Consider the following 19,125-nt stretch of genomic DNA (forward strand, 5'->3'; position numbering starts at 1 on the left):
TGCTTCTGGGCTGGGATGAGCGCCAGACCCTGAGCGCCACCTCCCGCCGGCTGCGCATCCCCTGCCATTACCCACGTGGGCCTCAGGGCAGGCTGCGATCGCCAAAGCAATGGAAGTTCCTTGGTCACCCCCTCTGGCTCCGGAACCCCTAGACCTGGGTTAAAAACACACAGAGGGAGGGTGCTCTGGCTCCTCTGCAGAGGGACGTTCTTGAGGTTTCAGGGAGCACGGCTGATGGGCTAGGAGCCGGGCTACAAAGACGATTATGACACAGTCTCCTCCCCAAAGTGTGTACATACCTGCGGCGGTCACGGGCAGTAGCAGAGAGTAGCACCAGCACGGATAAGGCACGGAGCTAAGGGAGCTTAAAAGGGTATGTAGATATTCTTGGTGGGGGAGCGGCGGGGCGAGGGTTAGGGATATCAGGGAGGGCTTTCTGTAAGAGGTAACTTCCTAAGTAGTCCCAGTGAATCCACCCCAGGGCGGAACAGCTTGGTAGGCGCTGGAGACGCGCTGGTACTTGGGACCTCCCAGAGGAGTATAGGGTGGGAGGCAGGCAGGCAGGGTCGCACCCACGTGAAGCCCTTGCGCATCCTCTGAGCGGCAAGCTGTTATGGGACAAGGACGCCGGGAGCCATCAGATAGGGAGCAGCAGGTGGAGGGTGGATTTGACAGGACCTGGGGAAGGTGAGGTCTGAAGCAGTTGCAGTATCCCAACTGAGAGAAGATCCAGCTGAGGCTGGACTTGGGGAAGGGAGGAGGAGGGGACAAAACCCAGCCACAGTTACAGGCAACATGCTCAGGTACTTGGATGTGGGAGAGAGAAAAAGAGGAAGGAGGGAAGGAAAGGTCTTCTGTTTGTGGTTACCACAGACCCCAGAGGAAGCAGCTGAAGGGCCCCTGGAGAGAGCTCTGGAGCCAACCAGAGACTCCTTGCCTGGGAGAAAGAAGGATGCCCCTCAAGGTGAAATCAAGACGTATCTGAACACAGTGAAAACAAAAATGTCCAAGACCTCTGTCCCTGAATCTACCCCACTAGGCAATTCCAGAACACCAGTCCACTGCTAAGAAACTCTGCTAGGCAAGGCGGGGGTCTCTTCACACCCAGTGTAGCCCAGATTTTAAGCATCACTTGAATTATTTCAGGTTAAACATGAATAGAAAATATTTCCATTTACCCCATGTTCTACCAACAAAGCCAAGAGGTAGCTTGAAATACTAAAGCATGAGTGTGCGCACAATTCAGCATCTACCCTCCAACCCCTTTCAGAGTATTTGGAGTTAAGTGGAGGAAAGTAAAGGAAGGTTCAGGATTTATTAATTACTGCTCTAGGGGAAGGGAGGGATACTCTTCTAAGGGAACAAGAAGTGCCAATCACCCTTTTGTTCTAGAGAGTAACTAGAAAACACAGTCAGAACAGAATAAACAGAAAAGAGCTGCTTTTAGCTAGACAAACAGCACTTAAAACACTGTTCTCCTTATCCACCTTAGCAAAAAACAAAACCAAAAAATAACAGTATCTGTGCTGAACTACAGCTCCTCAAACTGCATATCAAGTAGGATGGTCAAAAAAACAGCAACAAAAAAACCCTGACCATATGTACCTCCTTTCCATCAGCACATTTTTCCATTAATCCAATGATTTCCAGATGGAGAAGGGATATAATTTTTTAAAACCCTCCCCTTGAGAATCACTGACTGGTGGGGAGGGGATAGGAGGTGGAGAAACATGTTGCTGAGCTGGCTTCAAGGAGACTTAAGTGGATTCACTGGGTGCTTAGGTGTCAAGAACCCAGAGTGGAAGTAGAACTCGAACCTCAGCTTTCCGGAAGTCAGAACCAAAGAGAATATATGAGGGTTTGTAGTCCCCATTCCTCTATAAAAGGCAGCATTTATATTTCTCTGGCACCTTATAGTAGGACGGTTTAGTAGGTGTATCTTTATATAAGTAACTTAATAGGTCTTTGATTATAGTTTTATTTTAAAAAAATCCAGAAGTATTTTTCAAATGTTTCTTTTATTGTAACTATTTAAAAAGCCAACAGCATGAGTTTTCATAATTACAATCCTCCTGTCTTGAGGAAACACAGATAATAGGGTCTAGGTAAGTTGTTTCCTGCTAACATGGAGACAACTCCAAGGATCTGGGAGAATTAATATTTAACACATTCATTAGTTATTTTTCCCCAGGTACCAGAAGGCTCAACTGAGCTGCTAGAAAGTGTTAGAGCAAATTCCTGGTTGAATTTTCTGACGAGTATCTGAAGTGCTGGCTTCTGGTGTTGCTCACACATGTGTGCTGTTTAGGTACTAAATATGCAGGCGGAAAAAACAGTGTTATTAAAAAATTATTTGGCCCATGGATAAAAGAGTGAGTGGTCTGAAAAGTTTACATTTTTATTACCTGACGAGACAAAAAGGTATCTGATTAGCAATAGAATAGCACCTCAAACCTCCTTCATTGTGCAAGACAATAATTCGAAAAACCACATTCTAAAAGAAAAAAAAAAAGGTTTTGCCTAGGAATTACTAGATCTATAGCTTGGTGGTACCTGTAGGGGAATAAAGGGTAGAAACATTTTTGAAAATGGGTAAAATACCCGTCTGAGCCTATTTAAAGAAAACAAGTCCCAAGAAGCTATTTCAGATCAATAATTTGGTGACAGCGGGGATGGGGGACACCATACAACACGGCTAACAATTCTAGCAGATGAATGTTTCTCTAAGGCCTCTTTTACCTGCGGGTGGACCCGTGCTTGGAAGACTCTTCACTCTACAAGACTTTCAGAGCTCATTATCAGATTATAGATTTTTTCCCTTCTATTTCTCTTAACATACCAAACATCTCTGTATCCTAGTACTAATTGGAAAGTTTCTTCTTACCGAACACCTGACACCAACTGGGGGTTTTCCAAACAAGCCAGTCTCCAGTTCTCTGCAGACGCCAAGTAGGTGTCCTAAGGTTTGATTCTGACACTACACACCCAGAGTTAGTGCCCACCGTGCAGCTTGAAAGCTCAGTCCCGTAAGACTGCTTCCCGCCTCGGATACCAGCCATAGTCCCAGGTTGTCACCAGTACCAGTGGACTACAGGTTGGGGATACCCACAGCTCTCTCCTAATTTCAACAATGTGCTTTAAAGGTTCACAGAACTCAAACACTTTGCTTACTGTTATTGCTGTGTTCTAAAATCTACGGTTCACGAACAACCAAATAGAAGAGATGCACGTGGGGAAGAGAGGATATGAGGAGAGGGCACAGAGCTTCTACACCTTCTCTGGACACATTACCCTTTCAGCACCTTGATGTGCTCACCAACTCAAAAGTTCTCCCAACCCCGTTGTTTAGGGTTATAGAGGTTCCATTCTGGAAGCACGGTTGATTAAATCAATGGTCACTGGTGATTAACCCAACCTCCAGCCTCTCTCCCAGTCGCCTCTTCTTGAGGTCCTGGACTGGGGCTGAAAGTTCCACCCCTCTCATCACATGGATGGTTCCTCTGGCAACCAGGCCCCCTCCCGAGGCAATCTGGGGGCCTAAGGAGAGTGACCTCATTAGTATGGACTCAAGTGGGTTGAATCTGGCTTATTATGAATAACAAGAGACGCTTTTCTCCAAACCCTCAGAAAACACTAAAGGTTTTAGAAGCTCTTGTATCAGGAACTTGGGAACAAAGACCAAATATGTATTTATTATTATATCACAACATCACACCTAGAATCTTGCCTTTATTATTGTCTGAGTCATTTAGATTCTCCCTCACCCGGGCCAAAAATCTAAAGTTGCTTGCTCATGAAAGTTTTCCACTCAAGTCTGAAGTTTGTGGGGTCTTCATCTCGTATTACTTGAGAGGAGACTTAAAGATTTTTCCTGGGATTTGGGTTTCCCAGGAATTTTTATCAAAGCAAAGGGTGTTACCCTTACCATTACATGGTAAACCTTGTCCTTTCTTTAACTAACAGAGAACAACACTGTCCCAGAACTCTGTTGGAGGCTAGGCATATAGTAATGAGAATCTAAACCACATATTTTATGTTGCAAGGCGCAGTAATTGTAAGTGTGGGGCTCGAAGCACATCCCCTCCATCTAGGGCGTAGGCCCCTGTGTGAGAGGAGAGGCCCAGTACTCAGCCGGAAAGCCCCCAGCCTAGAAGGCAAGTGAAAGATGCTACTATCAACCAGGCCATCATCATCTCCTCATCTTTTCCGCCTTCCTTCTTAGGCTTTGGGGGTGGTGTGCGTAGGTTAATGACCAAGTACTTAGTCTTCTGTAATATAATATTAACACCTTAGGTTTATAAGACTTATAAATCCAGGAGTGCAAGTCTGCCAATTTTGTTATTATTCAAGTTTGTCTTCTGCAATTCTACGTTCTTTGCATTTTCATATAAATTTTAGAATCAGCCTGTTAACTTCCACCAAAAAAAGAAAAAAAAAGCCCATTAATATTTTAAAAGTTAAATATTTTATTTATTTATTTGACAGAGAGAGATCACAAGTAGGCAGAGGGAGGAAGAGAAGCAGGCTCCCCGCTGAGCAGAGAGCCCGAAGCAGGGCTTGATCCCAGGACCCTGAGATCATGACGTAAGCGGAAGGCAGAGACTTTAACCCACTGGGCTACCCAGGTACCCTGCCTATTGAGATTTTTTTTTTAATTTTTTTTTTTAAGATTTTATTTATTTATTTCTCAGACAGAGATCACAAGCAGGCAGAGAGGCAGGCAGAGAGAGAGGGGGGGAAGCAGGCTCCCTGCTGAGCAGAGAGCCCAATGTAGGGCTTGATCCCAGGACCCTGAGATCATGACCTGAGCCAAAGGCAGAGGCTTTAACCCACTGAGCCACCCAGGCACCCCACCTATTGAGATTTTGATTGAGATTGTACTGAAACAAAAGATCAACTTGGGGAATAAATTAACATTTTAACACTGAGTGTTTTAATCCATGGACATGATATACTTCTCATTTAATTTCTTTCTAGATTGCTGCTGTAGTTCATTTTAATTTGAGGCAATTTCAGATATCTTGCTCAGGGATTTAAGTCCCTACCCCCCAGCCAGGCTTAGGGATCTAAGACCATAAGTTCTCTCCACTTCTCCTTGTCTCAAGAAGTTCCTTTGCCTGTGAATATGGAAGACTGGCTTCTCTGTCTGCCGGTCTCCAAAGTTGAAAATGCTACCAGGCATCAAAGTGCCCACTGGTCTCTCCTTCCTTAGGAAGGGGTAGTCCATCTCTAGAATTTAATTCTTTTGGCCTTCTTTGCGTCCACAATTCTCTGGTGGCTTCAAGGGGGGGGGGGAAGCAACATTTTAAAATATTACTTTTTCCTAGTGTTCTCTCTGTGTTTATGGTAGGAGAAAACTTTTTGCAATCTTCTCCATTCTACCTGAAAATAGAGTCAAGATAGGGATTTTTTAAAATGAGACTATCTTTTTTCTTTTCATGTAAGTCAACCTGTTAGAAGGAATCTCTACTTGAATTCATCTCCCAACATGAAACACAGAAACCTACATTTTATGCCACGTTAGAATGTCAAGCCCAAGATTCCATGAACTAAACTTAATCTGTCTTAAGGATATGGAATCCCCTGGCAAATAAACGGATCTTTTTATTCTTTTCCCAGTATTTAGGATTTTGACTACTTGAACTTCCTTCAACACAATGTCAAATGACGTTATAAAATCAGTAGGTGGCGCATCTAGAATTCATCCGAAAGATGATCCACAACAGGCCTCTGCTAGAACATTTTTTATTGATGCTTCGAATCGGAGCCTGACTACCATCCCATCAGAGATCTTGCAATTAGAAGAATTAGAAGAAGCGCATCTGGAAAACAACCAGATTGAAGCAATCCCCCCGGGCATCCAGCGTTTAAGGAACGTCCGGATCCTCTATCTGAACAGGAACAAGCTGAGCGAGCTGTGCCCAGAGCTGGGCAAGCTGGGCAGCTTGGAGGGCCTGGACCTGAGCCACAACCCGCTCCTGTCCTCGTCCCTTCCGGTCCTCAGCGGCCTGCGCCGCCTGCGCGAGCTGCGCCTCTACCACACCGGCCTGGCCGAGATCCCCATCGTCATCTGCAAATTCCTGCACCACCTTGAGCTGCTCGGGCTGAGCGGCAACCACCTCCGCTCTCTGCCCAAGGAACTGGTGAACCAGACCAAACTGAGGGAGATCTACCTGAAGCAAAACCAGCTGGAGGTGTTTCCCGCGGAGCTCTGTGTTCTCACCAACCTGGAGATCATTGACCTGGACGAGAACAAACTGGCCGTCATCCCCGAAGAGATTGGGAACCTGAAGAGGTTGCAGAAGTTCTACCTAGCTTATAACAGCCTGCCCGTTCTCCCCGAGGCGCTGGGCCACTGCAGCCAGCTGTCGGTGCTGGATTTGTCCTACAACCGCCTCCACTCGATCCCGCACACCCTGGCCGAGCTGGTGGGGATGACGGAGATCGGGCTGAGCGGCAACCACCTGGAAAAGGTGCCGCGCCTCGTCTGCAAGTGGACCTCGATGCACCTGCTCTACCTGTGCAACACCGGCCTGCGGGGGCTGCGGCGCTCCTTCCGGCGCCTGGTCAGCCTGCGCTTCCTGGATCTCAGCCAGAACCATCTGGAACGCTGTCCGGCGGAGATCGCGGCGCTCAAGAACCTGGAAGTCCTGGCGCTGGATGATAATAAAATATGCCAGGTACTGAGTCCCTTCCTGGCTGTCACTGCGCTTCCGCAAGGGCTTTTCCCGCCCCTGGGCCGGTGCTCATGGCCTCATTTTGACGTGGGCGCTGTTATCCTCAGTGACACGCGGGGAGAGCGAGGCACCGGCAGCGGTAACTACTTTGCCGAGGCCACACCCCTGCACGAGACAGAGCCGAGTTTCAACCCAGAGCGGCTGGGTTCCGGGGGCTGTGTTCTGAACCAAGACCACCCCCTAACTGGGGTTCCTCACAGGGCAGAGTTTTTTCTGGCACGTATAACCTCAGGCCTTGATGCTCCCCTCATGGTGAACTGCAGAACAGTCCCCAAAGAAACTCTCTCCCACGTGTGCAGGGTGGCGCGTTCACAAAGGTCGCCCAGAGCACTGTTGACAGTAAGGAAGCACGGGAGACAATCTAAATTTGTCGCTAGAGCGGTGAGCGCACAGATTGTGCTATATTCGTAACTTGAAAAACTATACAATAATCTAACCCATGTGCCAGGGCAGATCTCAAAATTGTGACGTTTCTTAAAAAGGAAAACAAACTGCAGAACCTGACGCTATTTATAAATTCTTAATCACACAAACTCCATACATACACATACAACATATACGTTGTGGATATGTATATATGCAATAAAAGGGTAAAACATATGAGCTAGAAAAAAACACGCTGAATTCTTCATAGTGGCTGCCTCTGGGAAGAGGGAGGAAGTCAAGGAAATGAGGAGGGGATCACAGGGGAGCTCTGATTTAATTGCAGTATTTCATTTTGTTTCCTTAAAAATTCTTTTTATTTGAGTCTAGTTGATGCACATTTCATTTTATTAACAAATGGTTTGGATGGTGCATGCACAGGTATTTGTTTTGTTATTTTTAATATTTGAAAATTAAAAAGAACAGTGAGTTCTGCTACAACTGTAGAGGGAGAAAGCAAGAGATTTGGAAATCCACGACTGTATCCACGACTGCTTTTCCTGGCCATGGGCACAGATCTCCTGTGCTCACCATACTTTATATTAGTCCTAGGTCTTAAGTGTTTGTTGGGGGTGTTTTTGTTTAATCTCTTGCTCGCTTTTTAACTTAGAACTTTGTGGGGAGCGCTGTTGTTGTTTTTCCTAGTTGCTGTAGTTTTAAAACAGCCTTTCGGGAAGGAACAATTCTGATGCTAATTTAGGATTTAGGAAGAGAATCTAGGGCTTTATCTCTACTTAGGTAGCAACCCACCACTTTGGAGGATTTTAGAGGTTTTTTAGAGGCCATCTCCACCACCACCCCCCCCCCCGCCAGCTATTCCAATACTGGGGTAAGAAATTCCTTTCACAGTGGAAAAAGTCTGTCTAGTTCTACGTGGGAGTGAAAGGCTCAACATATGAAGTACCCTTGGGAAGTATAACATACTGACTTAATTCCTACTGAGTCGTGAATGATACCTAATCCTTTCCTGGGAAACATTTTCAGAGATCAGAATAGAAGAGGGAATCACACACAAAGGGCACCTTAACAAACATAAGCCTCATCCGACACCACGTTTTACCTCCAGTCAAGTTGGCTGAAATGTGGATGTGTTCAATACTATCATATTGAATGTGAAAATCTCTGTGTCCCATTGCTTGTTATTTCAGTTCTTATGATGGTATTTCTGTGGTTTTTGGTCTTCTCTCATTTCCTATTATGCTAATCCCTCCAGTAATTACCCTCCCTGTGCATTTCTCTGTAAAATGACACAGGACTTTTAAGCCAGCTGCTTACCTCTCCTCCCCTGAAGACTTTCCTGATGGGTTGCTTGCTCTTGGAGCCTGGCCAGTAGCTTTTTCTTGTCTAGGTGGATGCAAAAGTAGCTGACTTTCAGTGTGTATCTAGATGGATTTTATTTGTATGGTCCATCTTCTGTTAAGGGACAACTCAACGTCAAAATGACAAAAGCTTGGTTAGAGCATCCCTAATGATTGTCCTCATTTGACACTCCGTAGGTTTTCTGTACATCCAGATTTATTCCCACTACACTTTAATGTGACTATGACGGGATTAATTATTGGATCTTGAATATGTTAAAAAAATCTTTAAACATTCAATGTGCTTTGAAAAAGAAAAACTAAACCTATGAGCTAACTGAACAGCACTAAGAGGGACATTACTAGGCTATAATAAAGGGGCTAGATTGAAAACCTTTTTCCTATTATTTTGAACTGCATTGATGCTGATGCTTTGTATTAAAGGGATCTAAGTGCCTGATGAAGAATCTTGAAACAGCCAAGAAGGAAAGCTTAAACGACAGTTTCTCTGGAGATTGACTTCCTCTGATTGAAAAATAAATAAAACTATGAACATTTTATAGCATTTTTAGGAAAATGAGCACTCACCCTACACAATAAAGAGAAAAATATAAAAGATTGCAGGTGTGTGAGACTTACTATTATGTTATTCTTCTAGGACGTTTCTTTTGACCTACTTCCCAATTATTTATCTGTCTCCCCATCTATGGGGAGAGCAGGCTGACTTGAACTGTAACCATTCTCATGAAGAAGAGAAGAATGGGGGGAGGAGAAACCAGGGCTCAGGACAGGCAAATGTGAGGAATGATTTCCCCATTAGGAGTAAAGCCAGATGAAGGTGGTTCAGAGTGAGTGAAGAAAGCTGTTGATATATATAGCTGGGCTTTTTTTTTCCTACAAGAAAGTAGGTGTCTCTGTAATGCAATCAATAGGGAGATTGTCACATTTTAAGAATGAGATTTTTCCATGTGGTTCCAGGGGGCCAGAAAGAGACCAATAAGTGAACATAATAGTGACGCAAATTTTGGCTTGACAGGAGGAGGAAATCTGATGATTAGAGGTCTCCATCCAAGTAATGAGCTTTTCATTCCAGGAGGTGGTCTTTGAATGCATGCTGGATGGCTAGCTGTGAAATATATTCAACCATCCTATTAAAGGATTGGAAAAGATGACCTTTGGAAGGCCTTCCAAGCCTGACAGTCTGGGAGTCTGGAAAGTGGTTACCTAATACCTACAAAGGGCACATAAGCCTTGGTGTTCATTGGAGGGCAGAATATGACAAGATAAAATCTCGACAGTCTTTGTTGTTTGCTTCCAATTGAGATTTCTTTTCTTTTAAGATTTTATTTATTTATTTGAGAGGGAGAGAGTGAGAGAGAGAGAGAAGGAGCAGGGGAGGGGGAGAGGGAGAGGGAGAAGCAGACTCCCCACTGAGCAGGGATCCTGACATGGGGCTGCACCCCAGGACTCTGAGATCACGACCTGAGCTAAAAGCAGACACTTAACCAACTGAGCCTCCCAAGTACCCCACACTGAGATCTCAGCTGAAGTTTCTAAATTGCTGACTTAAAGCCTTTCAGGATGAGAGGTCATGTTCCTCAACTGATCAGATATAATAACTGAACTTATTCAGATTATAGTTGCAATATTACACTAAAAACTTCAGTACTTTTTCAGGAGTGTCAAGCTACATTACAGTTCAAAAATTTGCAATGAATTAGGTTAAAAATTGATTCAATTTCAAGCAGTGCCTAAAAGTGAGGAGCAGAGAGGCTCGGGGAAATAGTGGGACTCCAGACATTAGATCTACCATATAAATACTCTATATGCAGACACGTGTGCCAACTTTTCATCAGCAGGAATTGCTAAATTGCTCTGCTTTATGTTTATCAATAGGCCTCAAAACTAAAAACCCCATTTATTATCTTACTGTTTAAAATAATCTTGACATGAAACTTGCCTTTTTGGAATACTTCTAGTTACCGCCAGACTTCGGCTCACTTTCAAAGCTGAAGATGCTTGGATTAACAGGAAATCAGTTCCTTTCATTTCCAGAAGAAATCCTTTCTTTAGAGTCTTTAGAGAAATTATGCATCGGGCAAGACCAAGGAGCCAAGTTCACCTCTTTGCCAGAACACATTAGTAAATTACAGGTAAGCCTCCTCCCCAGACGAGTAGGCAAAGCTGTTCCTGCCCACTGATTCCTTAAGTTGGCCGAGACTGAGAAAACACGGTGGTGTCCCCCCGTAGGCTGCCTGTGGAATCATCCCGACTAGATTTCCAACCGTGAACAAGTAGTCACTCAAACACTGTTTTCCTGAGCTGCTGGGTCCATCCTCAAAGAACATAGCCAAGAAGTTATGCCATGCCATACTCCTCTCCACTGTGCTGTTTGGCATGTTTTATTTGCAGAGATTGAGCCATTCCATTTTCCACTTGATTACTACCTTGTTGTAAGAGGCCCCTGAAAATTGTACTATTTTAAGTTAAAGTGTCATACAGGTGACATGGCTAGGTGCCTGCATTTTGGATGGGTCAAGGTGACCTCCCTTTCTGCATGGTGGCCGGTCAATCAGGGTATATTTAACATTGTCCTGGGTTCCTGTGGAGATGGGTCCATAGCCCTGTGCTAAATCCTGACAAAGCAACAAGGTAACTTCATTCAAGGTAGCCTTACCCTGTGTCTTAATGTATGCATAAAGAATTGAGAATTTTTTTTTCCATGTTTGTGGTACTGCACTCTTACTAAGGATAAAGTAGATGCCGGCCACAACATGACCTCCCATCCTGGACCTGAATGACAGCGTGTGTAGCCCAGGTACTTCTCACCTGTGACACGGAGGTCCTGTTCCTGATTCTCCATTGCTTTGTCCTGTGTTCAGAATTCTTCTCATCATCTGGCTCCTTGACAGGCCACATAACACTCCCTGAAATCTTCGGGTGAGATGCAAACATTACATTTTTGCCCAGAGGATTTCAAAATAGCTAACTCATTACCTGCACACTTGGCTACTTCAAACCTGGGCAATGTTAGATTGATACTTGAAACAATTTCAGTTCGTTATCAACTGCTGCAGATAATTAGCTGTTGAAAGGGAGCAAATGATATATATAGTTAAATTATCACAACTATCTCTCCATAAAGTTCGTGCGAAACAAGCTCTAGATTCCTGTTTTCTTATCCCTGCAAAACTGGGAACCATGTCTAACAGTTTTACTCAAAAATAATTTTTTGTTTTGGTGATGGTTCTTTAAATAAGTGTGTTTTTCCCTTTGATCCCAATGCATAGTATCCCCCATTGAAAGAGTATGGGAACTCTCCAGTGATTGTGGTTATTTTCATTCTTTTGTCAGTATAAAGATCATCATGGTGTACTCTCATGTTTTTCAGAGTCTTAAAGAGCTGTATATAGAGAACAATCATCTGGAGTACCTGCCCACATCCTTGGGAACAATGCCTAACCTGGAAGTTCTCGACTGCCGTCACAACTGCCTTAAACAACTTCCGGATTCCATTTGCCAGGCACAAGGTGAGGAGTCTTGGTAGATCCCCAGCCTGGTGGACTGTGAGGCCAGCATGTCCCATAATGACGCATATCCCATTTCCTCCATTCACTAAAGACCAATCTCAGTTTAGAGAGCTTAGCCCAACCCATTACCTCCTCTCAGGTCTCCCTAGCCAGACAGGGAAGGCCAGGCTCCTGATTAGTACAGCTAAGAACCTCACAAAGGCAGTTAGGTTGTTTATTGGGAACTGAACAGAGAAATAAATAGCAATGGCTAAGAAAATTAGCATTCGCCCATATAGTCATCATACCAATGACCATACTTTATTGCCTACCTACTACATGCTAGAATTTGGAGTTTGCTTTAGGTCACTAAGTCACTTGAATAAAAGGAAAAGCGTTGACCCAGAGTGGTGAAATCAGCAAGGAAGGACTTTTGGAGCTGTATGACTGGCGTGAAGAATCAGTTATGACCCGTATTTAAACACCCAAACATTTCACGCTAGGCTAAATCATTCTTTATTTTACGTGTGTCAGTTTATCCATCCATTTAACAGCCTTTTGCTGAGCTTCTCGTGGGACCAATTTAAAAAAATGTTTTTTGCCATAGTTTAAAGTCAGGGATGAGCATGCAGTACTCCTTAGTAATGCACCTGACCATGCATTTTCATCCTGTCCTTGGTCCCTGGAGGACTGAAACATTGTCACATTTTTTGTGTGTGTACTGTTTCTGTCTCTCATACTTATATACACTGGCTCTAACAACTTTGAATTGTTGTAAGGAAGAGAACTTGGTTTGCCTCATTAAATGTGTCTTTTGTTACATGACACAGCAGGAGACACACATTTCAAAGTAACTGGACTGAAGAATGCTCGGGTTGACTTTGCCTCTTCTTAAGACAAATCTGTCATTAAAAACAAATTGTTTCAGCTTTGAAAGAATTACTGCTTGAGGACAACTTGATCACCTGTCTTCCAGAGAATTTGGATAATCTAGCGAATCTAAAGGTTTTGACACTGGTGGACAACCCCCTAGAGGACCCCCCAAAAGAAGTGTATACTGAAGGCATCCAGGCTATATGGGCACACTTTAAGAAAAAAAGAAACATGAAGATAATGGCAACCAAGGTAAAAAATTCTGGATAGCACATTCACAGCTGCTTTGGAGAAGGGCCAGTGTTAAAGATATTACAGACCATGCCGGGGCCGCTCTTTACACATCTATACCTTGTCCTTGTCAAGAGTAAACCCTCTTATTTCCTTTATGTCCTCAGAATTAAGCAAGAGGATCTTTGAACATCTTCTTGGCATTTTTGCATTTTCGTTCTTCATCTCTTTGACAGTTAAGAAGACAGCAAAGAGGTGGAAAAATCCAAACTTCCAATCCCAAAGCAGTCTAAAATTCTTGGATTGTTCACTGGACTGAAAAGCTTATATTCACAAAGTTGCTAAGATAAGGCTTGAAAAATTAGAAATGAAAGTATTTGTGGAGCAGGGCTGTGGGAACCAGAGTTCTGCTCTGGATCAAAGGGCAAAGAGCCTTTAAAGTGGGGGATGGGGGAATGATGGTGACGGGGTCAAAGTACATTGTCATCTCCTCCTTGCCCCCCTAGCCCATGAGATGATAGGCTACCCCCTGGCTAGGCCAGGCCTGTGCCTGTCAGGATTCAGTATACATTATGCATTTGATCCAAGCCCCCATTGTCTCACACCTTGATGACCACCCTAGTCCTCCAACTAGTATCCCCACTTTCACACCTGCTCCCCTTACAGTATACCTTCCACTCAGTTGTCAGACCAGTGCTGTTAAAACACAGGTGAGATCTTATCACTACTCTACTGAAGTCCATGATTCTCTTTTTCACCTGAAGCAAGAGTCAGTCTTTACTTTGCAAGACCCTCTTCTGGCAATGGCTCTCAACCATATCAAACCTAACACCCTCTCTTTTATGCTAAATAGTATGTGATACCTTCTTTACTCTTCTGAAATTTAACTCAGATAATATGACCTACCACAACCCGTAATTTTGACAAATGAAAATAATGCCTGAGCTGCAACGTAAAGAAGAAAGGAAAATAATTTATATTAAAATATTTATTTTAATATGTATATACTCAAGAATGGCTACACTGGAAGAAGGAATATAATACTTTTTGGATACTTCCCAAAAGTGTTTTGAAAAACCATGTACTCTCTTGCACATTTTGAAATTGATGTTTAAATTCTTTTGCCACTAAGTTTAAATTATTGCAAAGGATTTACTTTTCAGCGAGTTTTAAATATGGACATCTTAAAATAGAGCTCTTAGATCAGTATTTTAAACATACCCAGTGGAGTCTAAATACCATTATGATTCGATAGGTCAGTCACATCAATTTACAAAATTCACGAGCAAGCTCTTATAGCCAGAATTTTTTTTTTAGGGTCCCACGCGTGCGCGTGCACACACACACACACACACACACGTGCGTGCATGCACATGTGCACTGAGTGGGGGTGGGGCAGAGGAAGAGGGAGAAAGAATCTCTTAAGCAGACTTCATGCTGGGTTCCGAGGCCAGAACCAGTGGCTGGGCTCAGTCCCACAACATGAGATGGTGACCTGGGCCAAAACCCCCAGTCAGGCTTGAGCCACCCAGGTGTCCCATAGGCAGAAATTTTATATCCTTTCTTTTTCTTTTTGAACATGTATTTCTATTTCACTTTCCCTTAAGAATTGAGCTTAGGGGCACCTGGGTGGCTCAGTGGGTTAAAGCCTCTGCCTTCGGCTCAGGTCATGATCTCAGGGTCCTGGAATTGAGCCCCGCATCAGGCTCTCTGCTTGGCAGGGAGCCTGCTTCCCCCTCTCTCTCTGCCTGCCTCTCTGCCCACTTGTGATTTCTGTCTGTCAAATAAATAAATAAAATCTTTTAAAAAAAAAAAAGAATTGAGCTTAATGTTTTATATATATAACTTTAAGTCATTTATAGATCCCCTTTCCTACTTTAAGGCAGCACAAATATTTATACTAATTAAGTTTTAAAATTAAAATATTTTTATTTGATCATAGGGTTTTTAATGTCCTGATTAAGTCATATTACAATTATTAGTGGTATAAAATTGACCAAAACACTATAAAATCCATTACAAATTTTGGTATTTAATTATTTGACCTAGAGGATTTGGGGAAAATACATACACAAATGTGAGACTTCTCTGATATAGTTTATATATCCCTGTATAATTGTTAGTTATTGCTAGAATGAGACAGGGTTGATATCAGTTCTATTCCTATTTTTCATTTTGCAGATGAAACGCTGAGAAACCTTATTTACATAGATTAGTTACAAGAATGGAAGAAGTTTTTTTGTGTGTATGTGCCTATATTATTTCGTTTTAAATGGTAATGCTTCACACATCTCTGAACTTCTTCCAGATTTATATCCCCAAAAATCAGATAGTGGGCTCTTGGCTGGCAAATCAACTGGTCTTTCAATTTTCGTGAAGGCAAAGAGCTGGGAACTATTTGCCTTACAAAAGAATTGGTTACCTAGTCCCTAGGGCCAACATCAATACTGCTAGTCTTTTGTTATTGAAATATAATTGACACACAATGTTATATTAGTTTCAGGTGCATAACATACTGACTTGAGAATTCTGTGCATTGCACAATGCTTACCCCAAGTGTAGTCCCCATCTGTCACCATATGACATTATTACAGTATTATTGACTGTGTTCCCGTATGCTGTACTTTTCATCTCCATGACTTCCTTTATAATTGGAAGTTTGTACTTTTTTTTTAATGAAATATTTCATAACTGCAAAGACTTCAGGTAGATTACTCAAGAGGGAGTTACTTTTTTTTTTTTAAAGATTTTGTTTATTTATTTGACAGACAGACATTACATGTAGTCAGAGAGGCAGGCAGAGAGAGAGGAGGAAGCAGGCTCCCTGCTGAGCAGAGAGCCCCATGCGGGGCTCGATCCCAGGACCCTGAGATCATGACCTGAGCCGAAGGCAGAGGCTTAACCCACTGAGCCTCCCAGGCGCCCCTGGAAGTTTGTACTTCTTCACCCCATCAGCTCTTCCACTCATCTAACCATCCCTCCCCACCACAACCTTCTTTATAAGAGTCTGTTTTATGTTATTGTTGTTTGTTTGTATGTTTTGTTTTTCCGATACTACTATTTTGTATTGTCTGGTTTTTGTGGTGTCTCAGAGGTCTTTGGAGTCCAGGGCCACACACCCCAGTCAGATTCGGGTGGCTGAGAGGTGTGCCAGAGGGGCAGCCAGGAAGCAGGGTGGGAATGGAGAACCAGCAGCCTGGTTCCTAGGCAGATACATTGTGGGCAGGGGTGGAAGTTGAAGCTCTGGAAATTGATTGCCCCGGACTATCCAAGCGTTCACACTGGGAAAGTGTGCCCTGGGACGTGTGTCAGACCACTGAAGATGGCTAAACCTCAAGACATCAAAAAGCCCGGAAAATGCCTAGAATGCCTCTAGAGGGCAATACTGTTCCCCTGGAAAATCACCCCCTGAACTCCTGTGTGGCTGCTCTCACTCTCCCATATCCTTCAACCCATTTTCACATCATAAACAGATTCTTGGTGTTTTCCCAAAGTCCAAGCCTGCTCCTCCCTCTGCCCAGAGATGCGTCTCCCGGATATGGACAAGACCCCGGCCCTCACTTAGTTCAGTCCTTGCTCAAATATCCTCATACCTGCCCTTGATCCATCTTATGTAGAACAGCATCCCCCACCCACCTCATTCATTCATTTAGCAAATATTTACCGAGCTTCTGCTAGGTGCCAGGCAATTTTTTAGGCACTGGAAATATATCAGTGAACAAAACAAATTTTTCTTTCCTCATATTGCTTAAAGTCTAATATCATGGAAAAAAAAAAACATGTAATATAAAACAGAAAATTATATAGTCTGTTACAAAGTGATATGTGGCATTGGAAAAAGCTCAAGCTAAGGGGAACTGAGGTTGCCAGAAGTCGTGTGTGTGTTGAGTGGGCTGGGGTGGGTGGGAGGGGGAGGGTTCGATTTAAATGAGATGGTCAGAGCAGGCCTCATTGGAAAAATGACTGTCTTAGTCAGCTCTGGCTACCATAACAATATACCATACACTGGATGGCTCAAACAACAGACATTTTCTCACAGTGCTAGAGGTGGGAAGTCCAGGACTAGGGGGCCAGTGTGGTCGGACACTGGTGAGAGCTCTCTTTCCTCCTTACACGTGGCAGTCTTCTTGCTGTGCCTTCATGAGACAGAGAGAAGACTAAGTTGTGTGTTGTCTCTCATAAGAGCATTAATCCCGTTTTGAAGACCCCATAATGACCACATCCAAGCCTAATTACCTCCGAAAGGCCCACCTCCAAAGACAATGACATTGGGGGTTAGGACTTTCTTTCTTTCTTTTTTTTTTTTTTTTTTTTAAGATTTTATTTATTTGACAGACAGAGATCACAAGTAGGCAGAGAGGCAGGCAGAGAGTGAGGAAGGGAAGCAGGCTCCTGGCTGAGCAGAGAGCCCCATGTGGGGCTCGATCCCAGGACCCTGGGTTTAACCCACTGAGCCACCCAGGCACCCCATGGTGGGGGTTAGGACTTTCAATATGAGCTGCGGACGGGGAGAGACAGTTCAGTCCACAGCCATGACAATTGGGGAAATACTTGGAGAACTGGAGGTTAAGCTGTCTGAGTATTGGAAAGAGCTTTCCAGGCAGAAGCAGCAGCAAAAGCAAGAGCTGGGAGGTGGGATTGTGTGGGGTGTGGCTGACTGTGAGCCAGCCCGACAGCCAGAGCTGAGCGAGCAAGGGGAAGGAGAGAGGTCCTTTCAGTTAAGAGGAAGGGATCAGATCTGAGCGGCCCTTGTAAGCCCGTTGTATGGACCTGAGCTTTTATTCTGGGAGAAGTGGGGAGGCCCGGGGAGATTCAGAGCCTACCGCTAGGGGAGGGATGTTTCTGAGTAGGTGGGAGGGCACAGGACCTTGGAAGGAATGGGTGCTGGCTGTAGGCAGGAGCCTGGCAGTCCAGTGAGGAGAGGGAGGGCGGATGCAGGCACTCCTGACTCCCCATACTGTGCACTGTTGTCTCTGTGGTGTTTACTGGCATCTACAAAATCATACATTCCTGGTTTATTGTCTCTTCTCGCTGCAATGTGAGGTCTGGGACATTGGCATTTAACTGCTGTTCCCTGAATGTCTACAGCAGTGCCTGGGGCATAAAAGCACTGATTTGTTGTTGTTGTTGTTGTTTTACCTTTGCCAGAATGGCCGATTAAAAGAGAAAATAAGGTGTGGAGTTCTAATGACATTCCATTCTTCACATCTTTAAAACTACATACCGGAATGAAGAGATAACCATCCCCGGTCTCGGTCTCGAGTGATACCAGCTGATGCTTTCTGGGTTTATCTTGTTTTCAGATTCAGGCATGGTGGCGTGGCATAATGGTCCGGAAAGGATTGGGGAGGTTTGAAGAACTGCAAAAAGTGCTGAAGAAAGGAAAGAATTCTCCAAAAGATAAGAAAGGAAAAAAGGATGTAAAAGGAAAAACTGCAAAGAAAAACAGGAAATAATTCTATAACGAATTGAGGTAATGAACTCTGTTGGATTAAGAAAGCAACATGTGTAGGAATTAGATGGCCTACCACACTAAAATTATTCATAGAAACATGACTCTGTGCAAAAATAAAGGTTCTCACTTTGTTGAAATATTTATGGATGAAATGATATGGTGTCTGGGAACTGCCCCAGAATAATATCAGGGAGAGGTCAGTGTGGGGGATCCTAATGAAACAGGATTGGCATTAAGTTGTTAATTGTAGATGCATGTGATAGGTAAATAGAGGTTCATTGCACGATCCTGTCTACTTTAAAAAAAACTTTTTATGTTTATTTATTTAAGTAATCTTCAATGGGACTCAAACTCATGACCCCGAGATCAAGAGTCGGTTATGCTTTGGACTGAGCCAGCCAGGCAGCCCTAAAACTTTTAATTTTGAAATAGAGACTTACAGGAAGTTCCAAAGAAATAGGCAGGGAGGTCCATGCACCCTTCACCCTCCCTCAGTGTTGACATCTTGCATAACTCTAATAGGATACCAAAACCAGAAAACTGATATTGGTGCCATAAACTGAGCTTATTCAGATTCTATGGGTTGTAGGTAAACTTGT

At 43.7% G+C, this 19,125-nt stretch overlaps 1 protein-coding gene across 1 annotated transcript; it reads left to right on the forward strand.

Moving 5' to 3' along the window:
• Positions 1–5,657: 5,657 nt before the first annotated feature.
• Positions 5,658–18,427, forward strand: LRRIQ4 (leucine rich repeats and IQ motif containing 4). The gene is made up of 4 exons (XM_044255104.1): positions 5,658–6,680; positions 10,438–10,611; positions 11,850–11,988; positions 18,375–18,427. Exons 1-4 carry the CDS (start codon positions 5,658–5,660, stop codon positions 18,425–18,427), a joined length of 1,389 nt encoding a protein of 462 aa, XP_044111039.1.
• The last annotated feature ends 698 nt before the right edge of the window (positions 18,428–19,125 follow it).

The sequence above is a fragment of the Neovison vison genome, chromosome 6, assembly GCF_020171115.1.
Source record: "Neovison vison isolate M4711 chromosome 6, ASM_NN_V1, whole genome shotgun sequence".
NCBI lineage: Eukaryota > Metazoa > Chordata > Mammalia > Carnivora > Mustelidae > Neogale > Neogale vison.

Bases quoted from the DNA above. Each gene is read 5' to 3' on its own strand.
- LRRIQ4 (XM_044255104.1), top strand. From the start codon at position 5,658: ATGTCAAATGACGTTATAAAATCAGTAGGTGGCGCATCTAGAATTCAT. The intron at 10,612-11,849 runs GTAAGCCTCCTC...CATGTTTTTCAG, and splicing joins AACACATTAGTAAATTACAG to AGTCTTAAAGAGCTGTATAT. The intron at 11,989-18,374 runs GTGAGGAGTCTT...TCTTGTTTTCAG, and splicing joins TTCCATTTGCCAGGCACAAG to ATTCAGGCATGGTGGCGTGG.